The 17933-nt window shown below is 44.5% G+C and overlaps 1 protein-coding gene across 5 annotated transcripts in view; it reads right to left on the reverse strand.

Annotated features, from left to right (window-relative positions):
- The window catches only part of LOC110522722 (inositol hexakisphosphate and diphosphoinositol-pentakisphosphate kinase 2), a 90832-nt gene that overhangs the window by 65282 nt on the left and 7617 nt on the right, over nt 1-17933 (reverse strand). For 3 of the 5 annotated variants that reach the window (XM_036968760.1, XM_036968764.1, XM_036968762.1), the window contains exons 2-10: nt 9673-10285; nt 9223-9418; nt 8025-8115; nt 7839-7924; nt 7277-7431; nt 6859-6960; nt 1339-1500; nt 914-1035; nt 254-355 (exon numbers count right to left, since the gene is read on the reverse strand). In XM_036968760.1, the coding sequence (XP_036824655.1) occupies nt 254-355; nt 914-1035; nt 1339-1500; nt 6859-6960; nt 7277-7431; nt 7839-7924; nt 8025-8115; nt 9223-9418; nt 9673-9837 (1181 nt within the window). In that variant the 5' untranslated portion in view covers nt 9838-10285. Of the gene's footprint in view, nt 1-253; nt 356-913; nt 1036-1338; nt 1501-6858; nt 6961-7276; nt 7432-7838; nt 7925-8024; nt 8116-9210; nt 9419-9672; nt 10286-17933 lie in introns of all 5 variants that reach the window. The other 2 variants (XM_036968761.1, XM_036968763.1) reach the window with 1 other exon arrangement.

Below are 17933 nucleotides of genomic sequence, written 5' to 3' on the forward strand. Positions count from 1 at the left end.
ATCAAACTAGGTCATTTATGTGACTCAGGACTGTGTTCAGTCCAATGAGATGAAGCCTAGACGTTAGCTGTGGGAGCTAACAAGTTTTCAAGTCTCGAGAGAGGTTCACTAAACTACCTCAGACTGTCTCTAGAAGAGATGAGCAAGGAAGAGGGGGGGGGGACAGGAAGAAGAGGAGAAAGAAGCAGAAGGATGAGAGGAGAAATTGAAAAAAAAAGGAAGAGGAGGAGAGAAAGAGGAGAGGGGTACTCACATGGTTCCTGAGGTGGTGGGGACTATGGGTATGTCCTCAGCCTCCAGGGGGATGGACCAGGGGATGTGGAACTGAGGGGCCAGCTCTCGCATCACCATGTTCCTGTGTGGGGGGGGGGGGAAACAACTAATAGTGTGAGTTATAGCAGAGTTTGGATTCTAGCTAGTTCAAGGAATGAGTTGTGAATAAAAATACACTTTTACTTTGTCAATGTACAGTATGGCTCTAGTTACCCAGCTGACCCCTGGGTGTCAACGTACAGTATGGCTCTAGTTACCCAGCTGAACCCTGGGTGTCAACGTACAGTATGCTCTATTTACCCAGCTGACCCCTGGGTGTCAACGTACAGTATGACTAGTTACCCAGCTGTCCCCTGGGTGTCAACGTACAGTATGGCTCTAGTTACCCAGCTGTCCCCTGGGTGTCAACGTACAATATGACTAGTTACCCAGCTGTCCCCTGGGTAGCAACGTGGAAATCAGAGGGCTAAACCAGGGACTGCAGTTGGAAATTAGGCGGCTGGCTAAAACTGGCACTTACATAGAGAGGGTATTTGATTCAAGTGCACACTGTCCCTGTAAAACTTTACTAAAGTAAAGGAACGAAGATGTAAGGATGAGCGCTAGTTGAACCTTCAGCATGACAGCCTGCCTCACCTACCCCAAGACCTTGGCACAGTCGTCGTAGTACTTCATGGAGTTCTTCACGAAGCTGAAGCCGTTGACGTCACAGACGAAGGAGTGGCCGTTTGCTCTCAAGAGGTCGAAGCCACACACAGTTTGCTGGGATAGAAAGAGAGTGTCGCAAGTCAGACATTGAAACTGAATGTAGCCAATCAAGTGGAGTGCATCCCAGTAGTCTAAAGAGGGTTCCTCCCCTTCATTCATCAGCACTTACCTGAAAAAACACAACAGAAGCTTTTACCAAACGCAGCTCTTGCAGATGAAGGAGATAAGACGAGGTTGAAGAGAGGAAGCCTCTTCAGACTATTGGGATGCACCGCGAGTTTAAGATGGCTTCAGATTGATCGGGTGAGATGACACTCACACAAACAGCGAGTGGTCTGATTGGTTGAAAAGCCTCACCTTGAAGGCCAGGCAGACCTTGCGGGCCACCAGTTTCTCCATGGCGGAGAGCATGACAGGGTAGCGGATCTCTTTCCCCTCGCTGTCCCTCTCCACCTTACCGTCCAGGGCTGGGGACTTCCTGGCCTCAGCATGGGCATAGTCAGGGCCCACTGTGTACACCTGACATCATATCATAGACACATAGTCAGGGCCCACTGTGTTCACCTGACATCATATCATAGTCAGGGCCCACTGTGTACACCTGACATCATATCATAGACACATAGTCAGGGCCCACTGTGTTCACCTGACATCATATCATAGTCAGGGCCCACTGTGTTCACCTGACATCATATCATAGACACATAGTCAGGGCCCACTGTGTTCACCTGACATCATATCATAGTCAGGGCCCACTGTGTTCACCTGACATCATATCATAGTCAGGGCCCACTGTGTTCACCTGACATCATATCATAGACACATAGTCAGGGCCCACTGTGTACACCTGACATCATATCATAGTCAGGGCCCACTGTGTTCACCTGACATCATATCATAGACACATAGTCAGGGCCCACTGTGTACACCTGACATCATATCATAGTCATGGCCCACTGTGTTCACCTGACATCATATCATAGACACATAGTCAGGGCCCACTGTGTACACCTGACATCATATCATAGTCAGGGCCCACTGTGTTCACCTGACATCATATCATAGTCAGGGCCCACTGTGTTCACCTGACATCATATCATAGACACATAGTCAGGGCCCACTGTGTACACCTGACATCATATCATAGTCAGGGCCCACTGTGTACACCTGACATCATATCATAGACACATAGTCAGGGCCCACTGTGTACACCTGACATCATATCATAGACACATAGTCAGGGCCCACTGTGTACACCTGACATCATATCATAGTCAGGGCCCACTGTGTTCACCTGACATCATATCATAGACACATAGTCAGGGCCCACTGTGTACACCTGACATCATATCATAGTCAGGGCCCACTGTGTACACCTGACATCATATAATAGACACATAGTCAGGGCCCACTGTGTACACCTGACATAATATCATAGACACATAGTCAGGGCCCACTGTGTTCACCTGACATCATATCATAGTCAGGGCCCACTGTGTTCACCTGACATCATATCATAGTCAGGGCCCACTGTGTTCAACTGACATCATATCATAGACACATAGTCAGGGCCCACTGTGTACACCTGACATCATATCATAGACAGGGCCCACTGTGTTCACCTGACATCATATCATAGTCAGGGCCCACTGTGTTCACCTGACATCATATCATAGTCAGGGCCCACTGTGTTCACCTGACATCATATCATAGACACATAGTCAGGGCCCACTGTGTTCACCTGACATCATATCATAGACACATAGTCAGGGCCCACTGTGTACACCTGACATCATATCATAGACACATAGTCAGGGCCCACTGTGTACACCTGACATCATATCATAGACACATAGTCAGGGCCCACTGTGTTCACCTGACATCATATCATAGACACATAGTCAGGGCCGACTGTGTACACCTGACATCATATCATAGACACATAGTCAGGGCCCACTGTGTTCACCTGACATCATATCATAGACACAGTCAGGGCCCACTGCGTACACCTGACATCATATCATAGACACATAGTCAGGGCCCACTGTGTACACCTGACATCATATCATAGACACATAGTCAGGGCCCACTGTGTTCACCTGACATCATATCATAGACACATAGTCAGGGCCCACTGTGTACACCTGACATCATATCATAGACACATAGTCAGGGCCCACTGTGTACACCTGACATCATATCATAAACACATAGTCAGGGCCCACTGTGTACACCTGACATCATATCATAGACACATAGTCAGGGCCCACTGTGTACACCTGACATCATATCATAGACACATAGTCAGGGCCCACTGTGTACACCTGACATCATATCATAGACACATAGTCAGGGCCCACTGTGTACACCTGACATCATATCATAGTCAGGGCCCACTGTGTTCACCTGACATCATATCATAGACACATAGTCAGGGCCCACTGTGTTCACCTGACATCATATCATAGTCAGGGCCCACTGTGTTCACCTGACATCATATCATAGACACATAGTCAGGGCCCACTGTGTTCACCTGACATCATATCATAGACACATAGTCAGGGCCCACTGTGTACACCTGACATCATATCATAGTCAGGGCCCACTGTGTTCACCTGACATCATATCATAGACACATAGTCAGGGCCCACTGTGTTCACCTGACATCATATCATAGACACATAGTCAGGGCCCACTGTGTACACCTGACATCATATCATAGACACATAGTCAGGGCCCACTGTGTTCACCTGACATCATATCATAGTCAGGGCCCACTGTGTTCACCTGACATCATATCATAGACATATAGTCAGGGCCCACTGTGTACACCTGACATCATATCATAGACACATAGTCAGGGCCCACTGTGTTCACCTGACATCATATCATAGTCAGGGCCCACTGTGTTCACCTGACATCATATCATAGTCAGGGCCCACTGTGTTCACCTGACATCATATCATAGTCAGGGCCCACTGTGTTCACCTGACATCATATCATAGACACATAGTCAGGGCCCACTGTGTTCACCTGACATCATATCATAGACACATAGTCAGGGCCCACTGTGTACACCTGACATCATATCATAGTCAGGGCCCACTGTGTTCACCTGACATCATATCATAGACACATAGTCAGGGCCCACTGTGTTCACCTGACATCATATCATAGACACATAGTCAGGGCCCACTGTGTACACCTGACATCATATCATAGACACATAGTCAGGGCCCACTGTGTTCACCTGACATCATATCATAGTCAGGGCCCACTGTGTTCACCTGACATCATATCATAGTCAGGGCCCACTGTGTACACCTGACATCATATCATAGACACATAGTCAGGGCCCACTGTGTACACCTGACATCATATCATAGACACATAGTCAGGGCCCACTGTGTTCACCTGACATCATATCATAGTCAGGGCCCACTGTGTTCACCTGACATCATATCATAGACACATAGTCAGGGCCCACTGTGTACACCTGACATCATATCATAGACACATAGTCAGGGCCCACTGTGTACACCTGACACCATATCATAGACACATAGTCAGGGCCCACTGTGTACACCTGACATCATATCATAGACACATAGTCAGGGCCCACTGTGTACACCTGACATCATATCATAGACACATAGTCAGGGCCCACTGTGTACACCTGACATCATATCATAGACACATAGTCAGGGCCCACTGTGTACACCTGACATCATATCATAAACACATAGTCAGGGCCCACTGTGTACACCTGACATCATATCATAGTCAGGGCCCACTGTGTTCACCTGACATCATATCATAGACACATAGTCAGGGCCCACTGTGTTCACCTGACATCATATCATAGACACATAGTCAGGGCCCACTGTGTACACCTGACATCATATCATAGACACATAGTCAGGGCCCACTGTGTTCACCTGACATCATATCATAGTCAGGGCCCACTGTGTTCACCTGACATCATATCATAGTCAGGGCCCACTGTGTACACCTGACATCATATCATAGACACATAGTCAGGGCCCACTGTGTACACCTGACATCATATCATAGTCAGGGCCCACTGTGTTCACCTGACATCATATCATAGTCAGGGCCCACTGTGTTCACCTGACATCATCTCATAGACACATAGTCAGGGCCCACTGTGTACACCTGACATCATATCATAGTCAGGGCCCACTGTGTTCACCTGACATCATATCATAGTCAGGGCCCACTGTGTACACCTGACATCATATCATAGTCAGGGCCCACTGTGTTCACCTGACATCATATCATAGTCAGGGCCCACTGTGTACACCTGACATCATATCATAGACACATAGTCAGGGCCCACTGTGTTCACCTGACATCATATCATAGTCAGGGCCCACTGTGTTCACCTGACATCATATCATAGACACATAGTCAGGGCCCACTGTGTACACCTGACATCATATCATAGACACATAGTCAGGGCCCACTGTGTACACCTGACATCATATCATAGACACATAGTCAGGGCCCACTGTGTACACCTGACATCATATCATAAACACATAGTCAGGGCCCACTGTGTACACCTGACATCATATCATAGACACATAGTCAGGGCCCACTGTGTACACCTGACATCATATCATAGTCAGGGCCCACTGTGTTCACCTGACATCATATCATAGACACATAGTCAGGGCCCACTGTGTTCACCTGACAGCATATCATAGACACATAGTCAGGGCCCACTGTGTACAGCTGACATCATATCATAGACACATAGTCAGGGCCCACTGTGTTCACCTGACATCATATCATAGTCAGGGCCCACTGTGTTCACCTGACATCATATCATAGTCAGGGCCCACTGTGTACACCTGACATCATATCATAGACACATAGTCAGGTTCCACTGTGTACACCTGACATCATATCATAAACACATAGTCAGGGCCCACTGTGTTCACCTGACATCATATCATAGACACATAGTCAGGGCCCACTGTGTACACCTGACATCATATCATAGACACATAGTCAGGGCCCACTGTGTACACCTGACATCATATCATAGACACATAGTCAGGGCCCACTGTGTACACCTGACATCATATCATAATCAGGGCCCACTGTAGTGTCACAATACAGTGACATATGGGGACATTATTTTGGTGAAGATATATCGTATCGTTTTGACAATATTATTTTTGCACTAGTTGGGTGTACCTGCATGTTAATTTCCATGACTGATCTATACTTTTTGTTTTCCCGTGGCATCTATCGTGTCCCTCTGCAGCAGACATAAGGTGAGCAATATGTTTAGTTGTTTTTATTAAATCACCGTTCCTAAATCCCAATACATATCGGCACCTTGGTATGGTGATAATATCATATCGTAAAGTCGCTGAAAATTCACAGCTCTAGTCCCCAGTGTACACCTGATGCAGTATTAAAAAAAATGTACGGAGAAACTCCAAATACAGGTGTGCCAAGCTTATAGCGTCATACCCAAGAAGACTTGAGGCTGTAATCACTGCCAAAGATGCTTCAACAAAGTACTGATTAAAGGGTCTGAATACTTATGCAAATATATCCTCTTATTTTTTTTTTAATAAATTAGCACAAAAAAAAACTAAAAACAAATTTTTGCTTTGTCATTATGGGGTATTGTGAGTAGATTGATGAGGAAAAAACGATTTAATCAAATTTAGAATAAGGACGTAACGCAACAAAATGTGGGAACAATTCAAAGGTCACTGTATATAGTACACCAATCGATTAACCTAAACATCAACAAGACACACACCCCATACAGCCGATCAAACAAATTACTGACTGCAACCAGGCTCACACACCAACACACACTTAAGATGATACCTTGACATCAGTGCCGTCCGTTGGCATGAACTCCTCGTATATGTAGGAGCCAGTCTTCCTCACACAGCTCTCTGGGGAGTACACACTGCTGCGGCTCCCTATCTACAGGAGAGAGGAGACAATCAGACCTGAGTTAAAATTGTATCAACAGAGCGCTTGGTTGAGCCAGCAAGATGGGACGGGGTTGCACTTTTGGGACTATTCCATTTGTTTGATTCTTTCAAGAAGAAAACAAAATCTAATAAAGTGCAACTAAAATATCTAAATAAGTGGTTGAAAGTTTGGTTTGAGTACTAAGTGTGTACAGTTGAGTTTCAACCCCCATTCTGTACAGCATGGCTCCAAAAAAACTCCACCCATCCACTATAATTCCAACAGCAGTTCCTATACAATACAGCGTCCGACCGTCCCCCAGTACCTTGCGGAAGAGTCTCTGGCTGCCTCCTCCAGCTGAGGTGGGGTAGTAGACATAAACGTTATGGTCCTCAGCACTCACAGGCTTCTCCACAAAGGGCTTGGGGAACACCTCCCCGTTCACCTCCACATGATCCTCCCCCTCCACCAGGTTACACTCTAGAATGAAAAGCCCACCCAGCCAATCAGAGACAGGGCCTCGAAGCACACTTGAATTATGCCCGACTGGGTAGGGGTTGGCCATACGGTAACAGCCTTCATCTCCATTAGGCTAGGCGGAACTTGAGGTCTACAGAAAATGCATATGTAAAAGGAAGTGGCTGTGCTTCCTTAGCTGCAGCACTTCCTCCTGATCTAGCTCATACTGAGACTCGAGCACATTGAACCACCCTCCTGAAGCATTCTAACCAATCACGCTCTGGAAAAAGGCCACATTCAGCAGTGCAAGTGGCTACACTTGTAATCTTGGCACCCAGAACCAAATATTGGGTGCATGCTAGCTAACTAGCTAATTGATTTAATAGTACCAGTCTGTCACAAGAAACAAGATGCATTTTAACACTTACCTTCAGGTCTGTCTGGGTCTCGGGTTAACACAGCGTAACGAGGAAGATCAACGCCCTCCTCCTGCAAGATACGATACACCTCCCTCCTGAGGGGACAGAATACAACGTTTATATAATGGAACGAGTCAGTAGACTTTTACAAAAAGTATGAACAGGCTAGGAATGACTGAGTGTTTCCCATCATACCTGTCTTGTATGTAGTACTGCATGTTCAGGTCATTGATGAGAAGCGGGTTTCTGAGTTTGGCGTACTCTACCGCTTTGTCCAATGGGAAACCTACACACCCACCCCAACACATACATAAACACAACCATGTAAATAAATACAGGAAACACATGTCTTAACCATGACATTATTGTTCCATGGGTCTGTATACAGGCTAAATACATTACATTATTGTTCCATGGGTCTGTATACAGGCTAAATACATGACATTATTGTTCCATGGGTCTGTATACAGGCTAAATACATGACATTATTGTTCCATGGGTCTGTATACAAGCTAAATACATGACATTATTGTTCCATGGGTCTGTATACAGGCTAAATACATGACATTATTGTTCCATGGGTCTGTATACAGGCTAAATACATGACATTATTGTTCCATGGGTCTGTATACAGGCTAAATACATGACATTATTGATCCATGGGTCTGTATACAGGCTAAATACATGACATTATTGTTCCATGGGTCTGTATACAGGCTAAATACATGACATTATTGTTCCATGGGTCTGTATACAGGCTAAATACATGACATTATTGTTCCATGGGTCTGTATACAGGCTAAATACATTACATTATTGTTCCATGGGTCTGTATACAGGCTAAATACATGACATTATTGTTCCATGGGTCTGTATACAAGCTAAATACATGACATTATTGTTCCATGGGTCTGTATACAGGCTAAATACATGACATTATTGTTCCATGGGTCTGTATACAGGCTAAATACATGACATTATTGTTCCATGGGTCTGTATACAAGCTAAATACATGACATTATTGTTCCATGGGTCTGTATACAGGCTAAATACATGACATTATTGTTCCATGGGTCTGTATACAGGCTAAATACATTTCCATGTAGATTTAATTTTTCTGAACTCTGTTCTAAGACCAGGCCAGACGTATACTACGGCTACACACTGGCAAGACGGGAATGTGTGTGTGTGTGTGTGTGTGTGTGTGTGTGTGTGTGCACATTCGGTATTTCCTTCCTTTGTGCATGCTTAATGTAGAGATTGTGTACGCATGTATACTACAGGCATGCATATTCAGTATTCATCTGTAGCTGCGCAATGTGCATGCGAGAAAACCAGTACCTGATGCACTTAATAGTGTACGGTGGGTGCACGTACGTACGCTGGTTTGTACCTTTGGAGTGGAAGGAGACGAGGCAGTCACACAGGGGCCATTTGTCCACGGGCTGGCTGAGGATGACCTCCTCGGGGAAGATGACCACCGTGATGTACTCAAACTTACACAGCCTTTCCATGATCTGGGTCATGGGCTTGGACTTGGACTTCTTCATCATGGAGCAGATGCCTACCACGATCTGCCTCTCTGGAGGCTGGGGGAACCAGGGGGAGGGTGTAAAGGTAAAGATCACTGTTTGTCATTTAATGTACATGATGTGTTATAAGATTACTTGCAAAGGCAATTTTTTTTTCCTGTTCTGTCATCTCTCCTCCTTTTCAAAATGCATTTGGAGGAGAAGGTCCAAGGAACGGGATCTTGGATTCTTCCCCTCAAATGCGAGAAGGAGGTGAGGAAGCAAGGAAGCAAGTAAAGACTAGTCTTTTTTTTCTGCTTCCACGTACACACCGAGTCATCATCCTTGTCATCGTCCTCCTCCTCTCCTTTTCGCATCTCTCCCTCGTTCTTTATTCTTCCTCCTTCTTCTGAGCCTCGGTGGTCTTCATCGACACAGCCAACCACAAACGAGAGATTCCCACTCTGGTCCCGCCCCTCTCCTCTAGCCTCTGACATCACAGAGTGGGGACGTCACTCGAAGTTCAGCAGCATCGTCACGTGCCAGTACACAGGCTTAGAGCACCCTACTGAGGATACACTCTGGGCACAAAATGGACACCAGGGAGTAGGCACTGACAATGCTTTTTAAATTCCCCCTGTTGATGAATGTAATGTAATACTCCGGAGGGTGGGGACAGAGCGGTTTAAGAGCAGCAGGTTTACATAGAGGAGAGTGTTGAGGTAGTAATTAGAGGGGAGGGTTTATGGGTTAGTCAGGGGTGAGGTAATGGGGGTCAGGGGTGAGGTAGGTAGGTAGAGAGTCCGGGTTGCTAAGGTTGGGGGGAGGAGTACAGTCCCTGTGTCAGGAGAAGAGTCTCATTCTGCAAAGTGGCATCGCTCTAAGCTGAGGACAATGAGATGACTGGTTCACAAAGGTCCCTCCAGTCTCACCACCAGGCAACACCTACAGAGGACAACACAGAAAGAAAAACTGAGAAACAGACCAACCCTGAGAGACTGAGTTCAGCGCCTGTGAAGAAGTCCGCATGCTGTCTAATAATGCTGCCTCATCTCTCTAACTCAGCTCTACTCATCTACTGGGCGTCGTACCACTGTTTGGAGTTGCTATGGCCACATGCCGTGAAGAGCATAACTAAAACGGTCCTTCTTTTTTGTCCTGTGATATACAGTCGTTTGTTAAAGTTAGTCCATCTTTATTTTCTAGCCGAAATCACATAGTATCTCAATGGACAAACACATAATTGATATGCAAATTAGCCATCGCAACTTCCGACTGATTATGATTGAACATGTCACATATGCACAGTGCGGTGTCCCTCAGGGCAGTTCCCTTGGGCCATTACTCTTCTCTATTTTACAAATGATTTGCCACTGGTCTTACACAAAGCTAGAATGATTATGTACACTCTATATGTCAGCACCCAAAGCCAGTGAGCTCACTGAAATTCTAAATAAGGAGTTACAGTCATTATCCGAATCACTGATGGTGAACAGAAATTACAATAAGCATTGTAGCTCTCCGCTTACAAAACACAGCAAGAGATTTCTTAAGCGCTTTGTTTTTTCCTGCGTGAAAAATAAAGAAATCTCTGTTAACGCGACCCCTAAGTTTAACTTGCTGGTTATCGAAGTAATTTACTGAATTAATAAATTGACGGGCCATCATATGGGACCGACAGGCACGAGTCGGTCTTATGTAGCAAAATTTGAAATTGTGTTGTTTTTTTTAAGTTTTTTTTTTTACATCGGATAAAAGTAGAGACTGGTAAAATGGTATATCATACACTAGAGTTGAGGAACAATAGGAAAGTAATTCTACTTTGAATGTTGATAAACTTGTAATCTCACTTTTGAGAAAATAGCCCTGGAATGTTTTGGTACCTACTGGAGAGCTCATTGTCTACACCCATACAGCATTGTTCACAACCTCTTAAGCTGAGCCACACCCACCCATTTAAGGATTCACACATGAGGCCATGTACTAAACAATTTCAAGACTAAAGGCTGTTATATACTACGGGTGTGTTGGTCAATTTAATCTGGAGTGCCAGAGTGTGCTCAGGGCATTTGTAAACTCAGAGCGTTGTCAGATTGTCTGTTCATAAATTCAGTGTTTCTCTCGGAGACAGGTTATACAACAGTGTGTTCTCTTTTCGACTCAGTCTGCATATTTGCAATGAAACACCAGAATGTTCTCCATCTCCTTAGCTATCATACTCTTAATTCCACTGATTTCAAAACTCGGTCCTCCAGAAAGTGGAGAGCAACACTTATGCAGTTCTACAACATGGTATCTTACAAAAAAAACCCTGTTAGAAAGGATTATCTACACATACTGACCAGCTCCTGATATAGACAGGAGCGTGCTACATGGCAGACCAATGCAAACTCATCTCTTGGCATGTCCAGCCCACTCATTATCTCAGCCAATCATGGCTAGTGGGAAGGTTGCTGACTTTTTCTGTGGCTAAACCAACTAGGCTCCTAATTTAACAATTGTATTTGCATTTTCAGATGGCATACACGTTTGTTATTAAAGGCACATGAAAGTTCACATGTTCCAGAACACATTTCTGCCAAAAATATTTGTATTTAAAAAATTTTTTATTCAAATGGCTCTCCTGTGAAGTAGTGCCATGCGACATACACATAGTTTCATGAAACGAGTCACATTGTGCGAGCTTTCTGCCATGTTTAAGAAGTCAAAGCCCTTTGGAGGAGTTATGTACAGCTGCCACCATCTTGATTTTCATGCCTTTTTTCTCCTCTCCATTCTCGGCCAGTCTGCTCTTCCCAGTCATCTCCTCCCGCCCCTTCTCCCTCCAGACAGACGCAGTGTGCATATGCTGCTTCAGAGCAGACAAGCATGCGTCAAAACTTTGTTCATTTGCACAATGTCTCTCGTTCAGATTCGCTTGTAAAATATCCAAACTTACCAAAAATGACATTCAGTAGCTTCTACTTAAACATGCATACATGTATGCGCTGGATTGCCTGTTTTTTTACAATTAGTTTATTTTCGTTTCTGCTCATTGGCATATTTATCTCGCAACCTCCAAGGCCCTAAAACGGTCAAAGACTCCAGCCGCCCAAGTCATAGACTGTTCTGTCAACGTGGATGAGGGTGTGTTCGGCCCTCCGTTTCCACGATCAGCTCCTTTTGTGTTGCTGACATTGAGGGAGAGGTTGTTGTCCTGGCACAACACTGCCAGGTCTCTGACCTCCTGACCTTCATCTCATAAGTGATACCAACAGGATCCTAAACAGCTTCTACCCCCAAGCCATAAGTCTGCTAAATACACTCTGTATACAAAACATTTGTGTATTTATTCCTTGTGCTACTTTATATTACTTTTCTTTTTCCCCCCATCCTCTCTGTATTGTTGGGAAGGGCCCAGTAAGTAAGCATTTCTCTGTTAGTCTACACCTTTTGTTACTAAGCATGTGACAAATGAAAATTTGATCTGATTTGAAACAAAAGCAACTCCTTTCATGATATGCTATAGAATGCTAGCACGCTAGCTAAAACCACATGCTACTTTTAGACAGATCCTGCCCACACATATCTCAACTTTGTCACACATAACATGTGACCATGGGTAACCCCGGTCCCCAGAATAGCCTGCCCTCCTTTCAGGGAGGTTGAAAGAGGGCCAGGGGTGGACAGGGTAGAGAAAAGTATTGGGTGCAGAGGCCTACACTAGTACCGCTACCCAAACATAACTCATCACTCTCCTCTACGGCGTTGACACGGACAGGCCGCACTAAACCAAGTGGAAGCTCATCTCGGACAGCCGAGGACGGGAGATAAACTCATAAATACATAGCTACAACGACAGTGTGAAGACACTCAACACCACCGCGCTCAAAAGAAACACAGCAGTAAGGCTATCAGGCCTAGAGTGACTGGGGGAGATAGAACTGGTGGGTTGAGGAGAATAGTGGTACTGGAAGGCCGGCCTCTTCAGTTTCCTTCCTTAATTGATGGCTAATGTATGATGGTTTAACACCTAGTGTTGATGGTTGAACACCTAGTGTTGATGGTTGAACACCTAGTGATGATGGTTGAACACCTAGTGTTGATGGTTTAACACCTAGTGTTGATGGTTTAACACCTAGTGTTGATGGTTTAACACCTAGTGTTGATGGTTTAACACCTAGTGTTGATGGTTTAACACCTAGTGTTGATGGTTGAACAACTAGTGATGATGGTTGAACAACTAGTGATGATGGTTGACTTTCAAATCTGGTAGATATTACTGTTATATTCTATTTTTATTTGAACCTTTATTTAACCAGGCAAGTCAGTTAAGAACAAATTCTTATTTTCAATGACGGCCTAGGAACAGTGGGTTAACTGCCTGTTCAGGGGCAGAACAGCCTGTCCTCCTACCTTGTCAGCTCGGGGATTTGAACTTGCAACCTTCCGGATACTAGTCCAACCACTAGGCTACCCTGCCGCCCCAATACCCTTCAATCATTCATTTAAAAAGTTTAAAAAATAAATATAAAATATGTCGCAACTGCAGATTGCCCCTTTAAAGTATTAGTTCCACCCGTCAGCCTGTCCTATAGTTCGACCGTCAGCCTGTCCTATAATCTGTCCTATAATCTGCCCGTCAGCCTGTCCTAAAGCCTGCCCGTCAGCCTGTCCTAAAGCCTGCCCTATAGCCTGCCCTATAGCCTGTCCTATAGCCTGCCCGTCAGCCTGTCCTATAGCCTGCCCGTCAGCCTGTCCTATAGCCTGCCCGTCAGCCTGTCCTATAGCCTGCGTGTCAGCCTGTCCTATAGCCTGCGTGTCAGCCTGTCCTAAAGCCTGCGTGTCAGCCTGTTCCAAAGTCTGCTTGTTTACCTGCCTGCCTGTCCTAATGCCTGTGCGCCTGTCCTAATGCCTGTGTGCCTGTCCTAATGCCTGTGTGCCTGTCCTAATGCCTGTGTGCCTGTCCGTCCTAATGCCTGTGTGCCTGTCTGTCCTAATGCCTGTGTGCCTGTCTGTCCTAATGCCTGTGTGCCTGCCCTAATGCCTGCGTGTTTGCCTGCCTGCCCTAATGCCTGCGCGTCTGTCCTAATGCCTGCGCGCACAATGCTCCATCTTTGTTTCTAGTCTCCAATCTTCCAATCCTTGCTGTGCTTCATTCATCCCTTTACCTCACCATATCAATTTTTGTAAGATTCAGCCTTTATTAAAAAGGCACTACTTCTGCCGATGCCTACGATGTCCTCCTCCGACACCTATGATTAATTAAATCCAAGATGGCATCGACCGACCCACTGTCTGTCTGGCAGTGGGTCACCTCCACCACCCAAAGTGTGACGAACCCAATAAAGGCTTTTAACCTTTGAGACAGTAACCTTTGTGACAGTGTCCTGTAGAAAGTCCTTGCTTCCACCAATGTTTATGATTAGGGTGGGATCATCAACGGAGCTCTCAGAAAAGGCACGCACTATCCGACTCACTGATAACAGGCCCAATGACAGCCACTGATTGGTTGAATACTAGGGGAGTGAGGTGGTTGGAGTCATCAACAAAGCAGCATGAATAAAATATGATGCCAAGCTTTCAAACTACCGGGAGTTTTTTTTGTGAAGACATATAAAGTGATCTGTGCATTTGAACAGCAGCATAAACACACCCATTTTACTTCTGCGTGTCAAAAACCGAATGAACGCAGCTTCACGCCGACACGGATTAGATTATACTATTTAGAATGAACGCAGCTTCACGCCGACACGGATTAGATTATACTATTTAGAATGAACGCAGCTTCACGCTGACACGGATTAGATTATACTATTTAGAATGAACGCAGCTTCACGCTGACACGGATTAGATTATACTATTTAGAATGAACGCAGCTTCACGCTGACACGGATTAGATTATAGTATTTAGAATGAACGCAGCTTCACGCCGACACGGATTAGATTATACTATTTAGAATGAAAGCAGCTTCACGCCGACACGGATTAGATTATAGTATTTAGAATGAACGCAGCTTCACGCTGACACGGATTAGATTATAGTATTTAGAATGAACGCAGCTTCACGCCGACACGGATTAGATTATACTATTTAGAATGAACGCAGCTTCACGCTGACACGGATTAGATTATACTATTTAGAATGAACGCAGCTTCACGCTGACACGGATTAGATTATAGTATTTAGAATGAACGCAGCTTCACGCTGACACGGATTAGATTATAGTATTTAGAATGAACGCAGCTTCACGCCGACACGGATTAGATTATACTATTTAGAATGAACGCAGCTTCACGCCGACACGGATTAGATTATAGTATTTAGAATGAACGCAGCTTCACGCCGGCACGGATTAGATTATAGTATTTAGAATGAACGCAGCTTCACGCCGGCACGGATTAGATTATACTATTTAGAATGAACGCAGCTTCACGCCGACACGGATTAGATTATAGTATTTAGAATGAACGCAGCTTCACGCCGACACGGATTAGATTATAGTATTTAGAATGAACGCAGCTTCACGCCGGCACGGATTAGATTATACTATTTAGAATGAACGCAGCTTCACGCCGACACGGATTAGATTATACTATTTAGAATGAACGCAGCTTCACGCCGACACGGATTAGATTATACTATTTAGAATGAGCGCAGCTTCACGCCGACACGGATTAGATTATACTATTTAGAATGAACGCAGCTTCACGCCGACACGGATTAGATTATACTATTTAGAATGAGCAGTCAGCTCACGAACGAACGCACGCACCAGGGAGAACGCAACAAGCATGCAGATGCAATCTGACTGGGGATAGCTAGCTAACGTGTCACAACTAGCCAGTTAACTTGCAATCTGAGATAACTTCATACAGTGGCAAGAAAAAGTATGTGAACCCTTTGGAATTACCTGGATTTCTGCATAAATTGGTCATAAAATTTGATCTGATCTTCATCTAACTCACAACAATAGACAGTGTGCTGAAACTAATAACACACAAATTATTGTATTTTTCTTGTCTATATCATTTAAACAGTTACAGTGTAGGTTGGGAAAAGTATGTGAACCCCTAGGCTAATGACTTCTCCAAAAGCTAATTGGAGTCCGCTAATCTGGAGTCCAATCAATGAGACGAGATTGGAGATGTTTGTTAGAGCTGCCTTGCCCTATAAAAAAAACTCACAAAATGTGAGTTGGCTATTCACAAGAAGCATTGCCTGATGTGAGCCATGCCTCGAACAAAAGAGATCTCAGAAGACCTAAGATTAAGAATTGTTGACTTGCATAAAGCTGGAAACAATTACAAAAGTATCTCTAAAAGCCTCGATGTTCTTCAGTCCACAGTAAGACAAATTGACAAAAGGTTTAGCACTGTTGCTACTCTCCCTAGGAGTGGCCATCCTGCAAAGATGACTGCAAGAGCACAGTGCAGAATGCTCATTGAGGTTAAGAAGAATCCTAGAGTGTCAGCTAAAGACTTAGTGAAATCCCTGGAACATGGTAGAGGTCGACCGATGATGATTTTTCAACGCCGATACCGATAACGATTATTGGAGAACCAAAAAAAGCTGATACCGATTAAATCGGACCATTTTTTTATTTGTAATAATGACAATTACAACAATACTGAATGAACACTTATTTTAACTTAATTTAATACATTAATAAAATCAATTTAGCCTCAAATAATGAAACCTGTTCAATTTGGTTTAAATAATGCAAAAACAAAGTGTTAGAGAAGAAAGTAAAAGTGCAATATGTGCCATGTAAAAAAGCTAACGTTTCAGTTCCTTGCTCAGAACATGAGAACATATGAAAGCTGGTGGTTCCTTTTAACACGAGTCTTCAATATTCCCAGGTAAGAAGTTTATTCCCAGGTAAGAAGTTTTAGGTTGTAGTTATTATAGGAATTATAGGACCATTTCTCTCTATACGATTTGTATTTCATTCACCTTTGACTATTAGATGTTCTTATAGGCACTTTAGTATTGCCAGTGTAACAGTATAGCTTCCATCCCTCTCCTCGCCACTACCTGGACTCGAACCAGGAACACAATGACAACAGCCACCCTCGAAGCAGCGTTACCCATGCAGAGCAAGGGGAACAACTACTCCAAGTCTCAGAGCGAGTGACGTTTGAAACTCTATTAGCGCACACCCCGCTAACTAGCTAGCCATTTCACATCGGTTACACAAGCCTAATCTCGGGAGTTGATAGGCTTGAAGTCATAAACAGCGCAATGCTTGAAGCATTGCGAAGAGCTGCTGGCAAAATGCACAAAAGTACTGTTTGAATGAATGCTTACGAGCCTGCTGCTGTCTACCATCGCTCAGTCAGACTGCTCTATCAAATCATAGACTTAATTATAACATAATAACACACAGAAATACGAGCCTTAGGTCATTAATATGGTTGAATTCGGAAACTATCATCTCGTAGACAAAACATTTATTCTTTCAGTGAAATACGGAACCGTTCTGTATTTTATCTAACGGGTGGCATCCATGAGTCTAAATATTGCTGTTACATTGCACAACTTTCAATGTATGTCATAATTATGTAAAATTCTGTCAAATTAGTTCGCAATGAGCCAGGCGGCCCAAACTGT

The sequence above is a fragment of the Oncorhynchus mykiss genome, chromosome 30 (assembly GCF_013265735.2).
Source record: "Oncorhynchus mykiss isolate Arlee chromosome 30, USDA_OmykA_1.1, whole genome shotgun sequence".
Classification (NCBI taxonomy): Eukaryota; Metazoa; Chordata; class Actinopteri; order Salmoniformes; family Salmonidae; genus Oncorhynchus; species Oncorhynchus mykiss.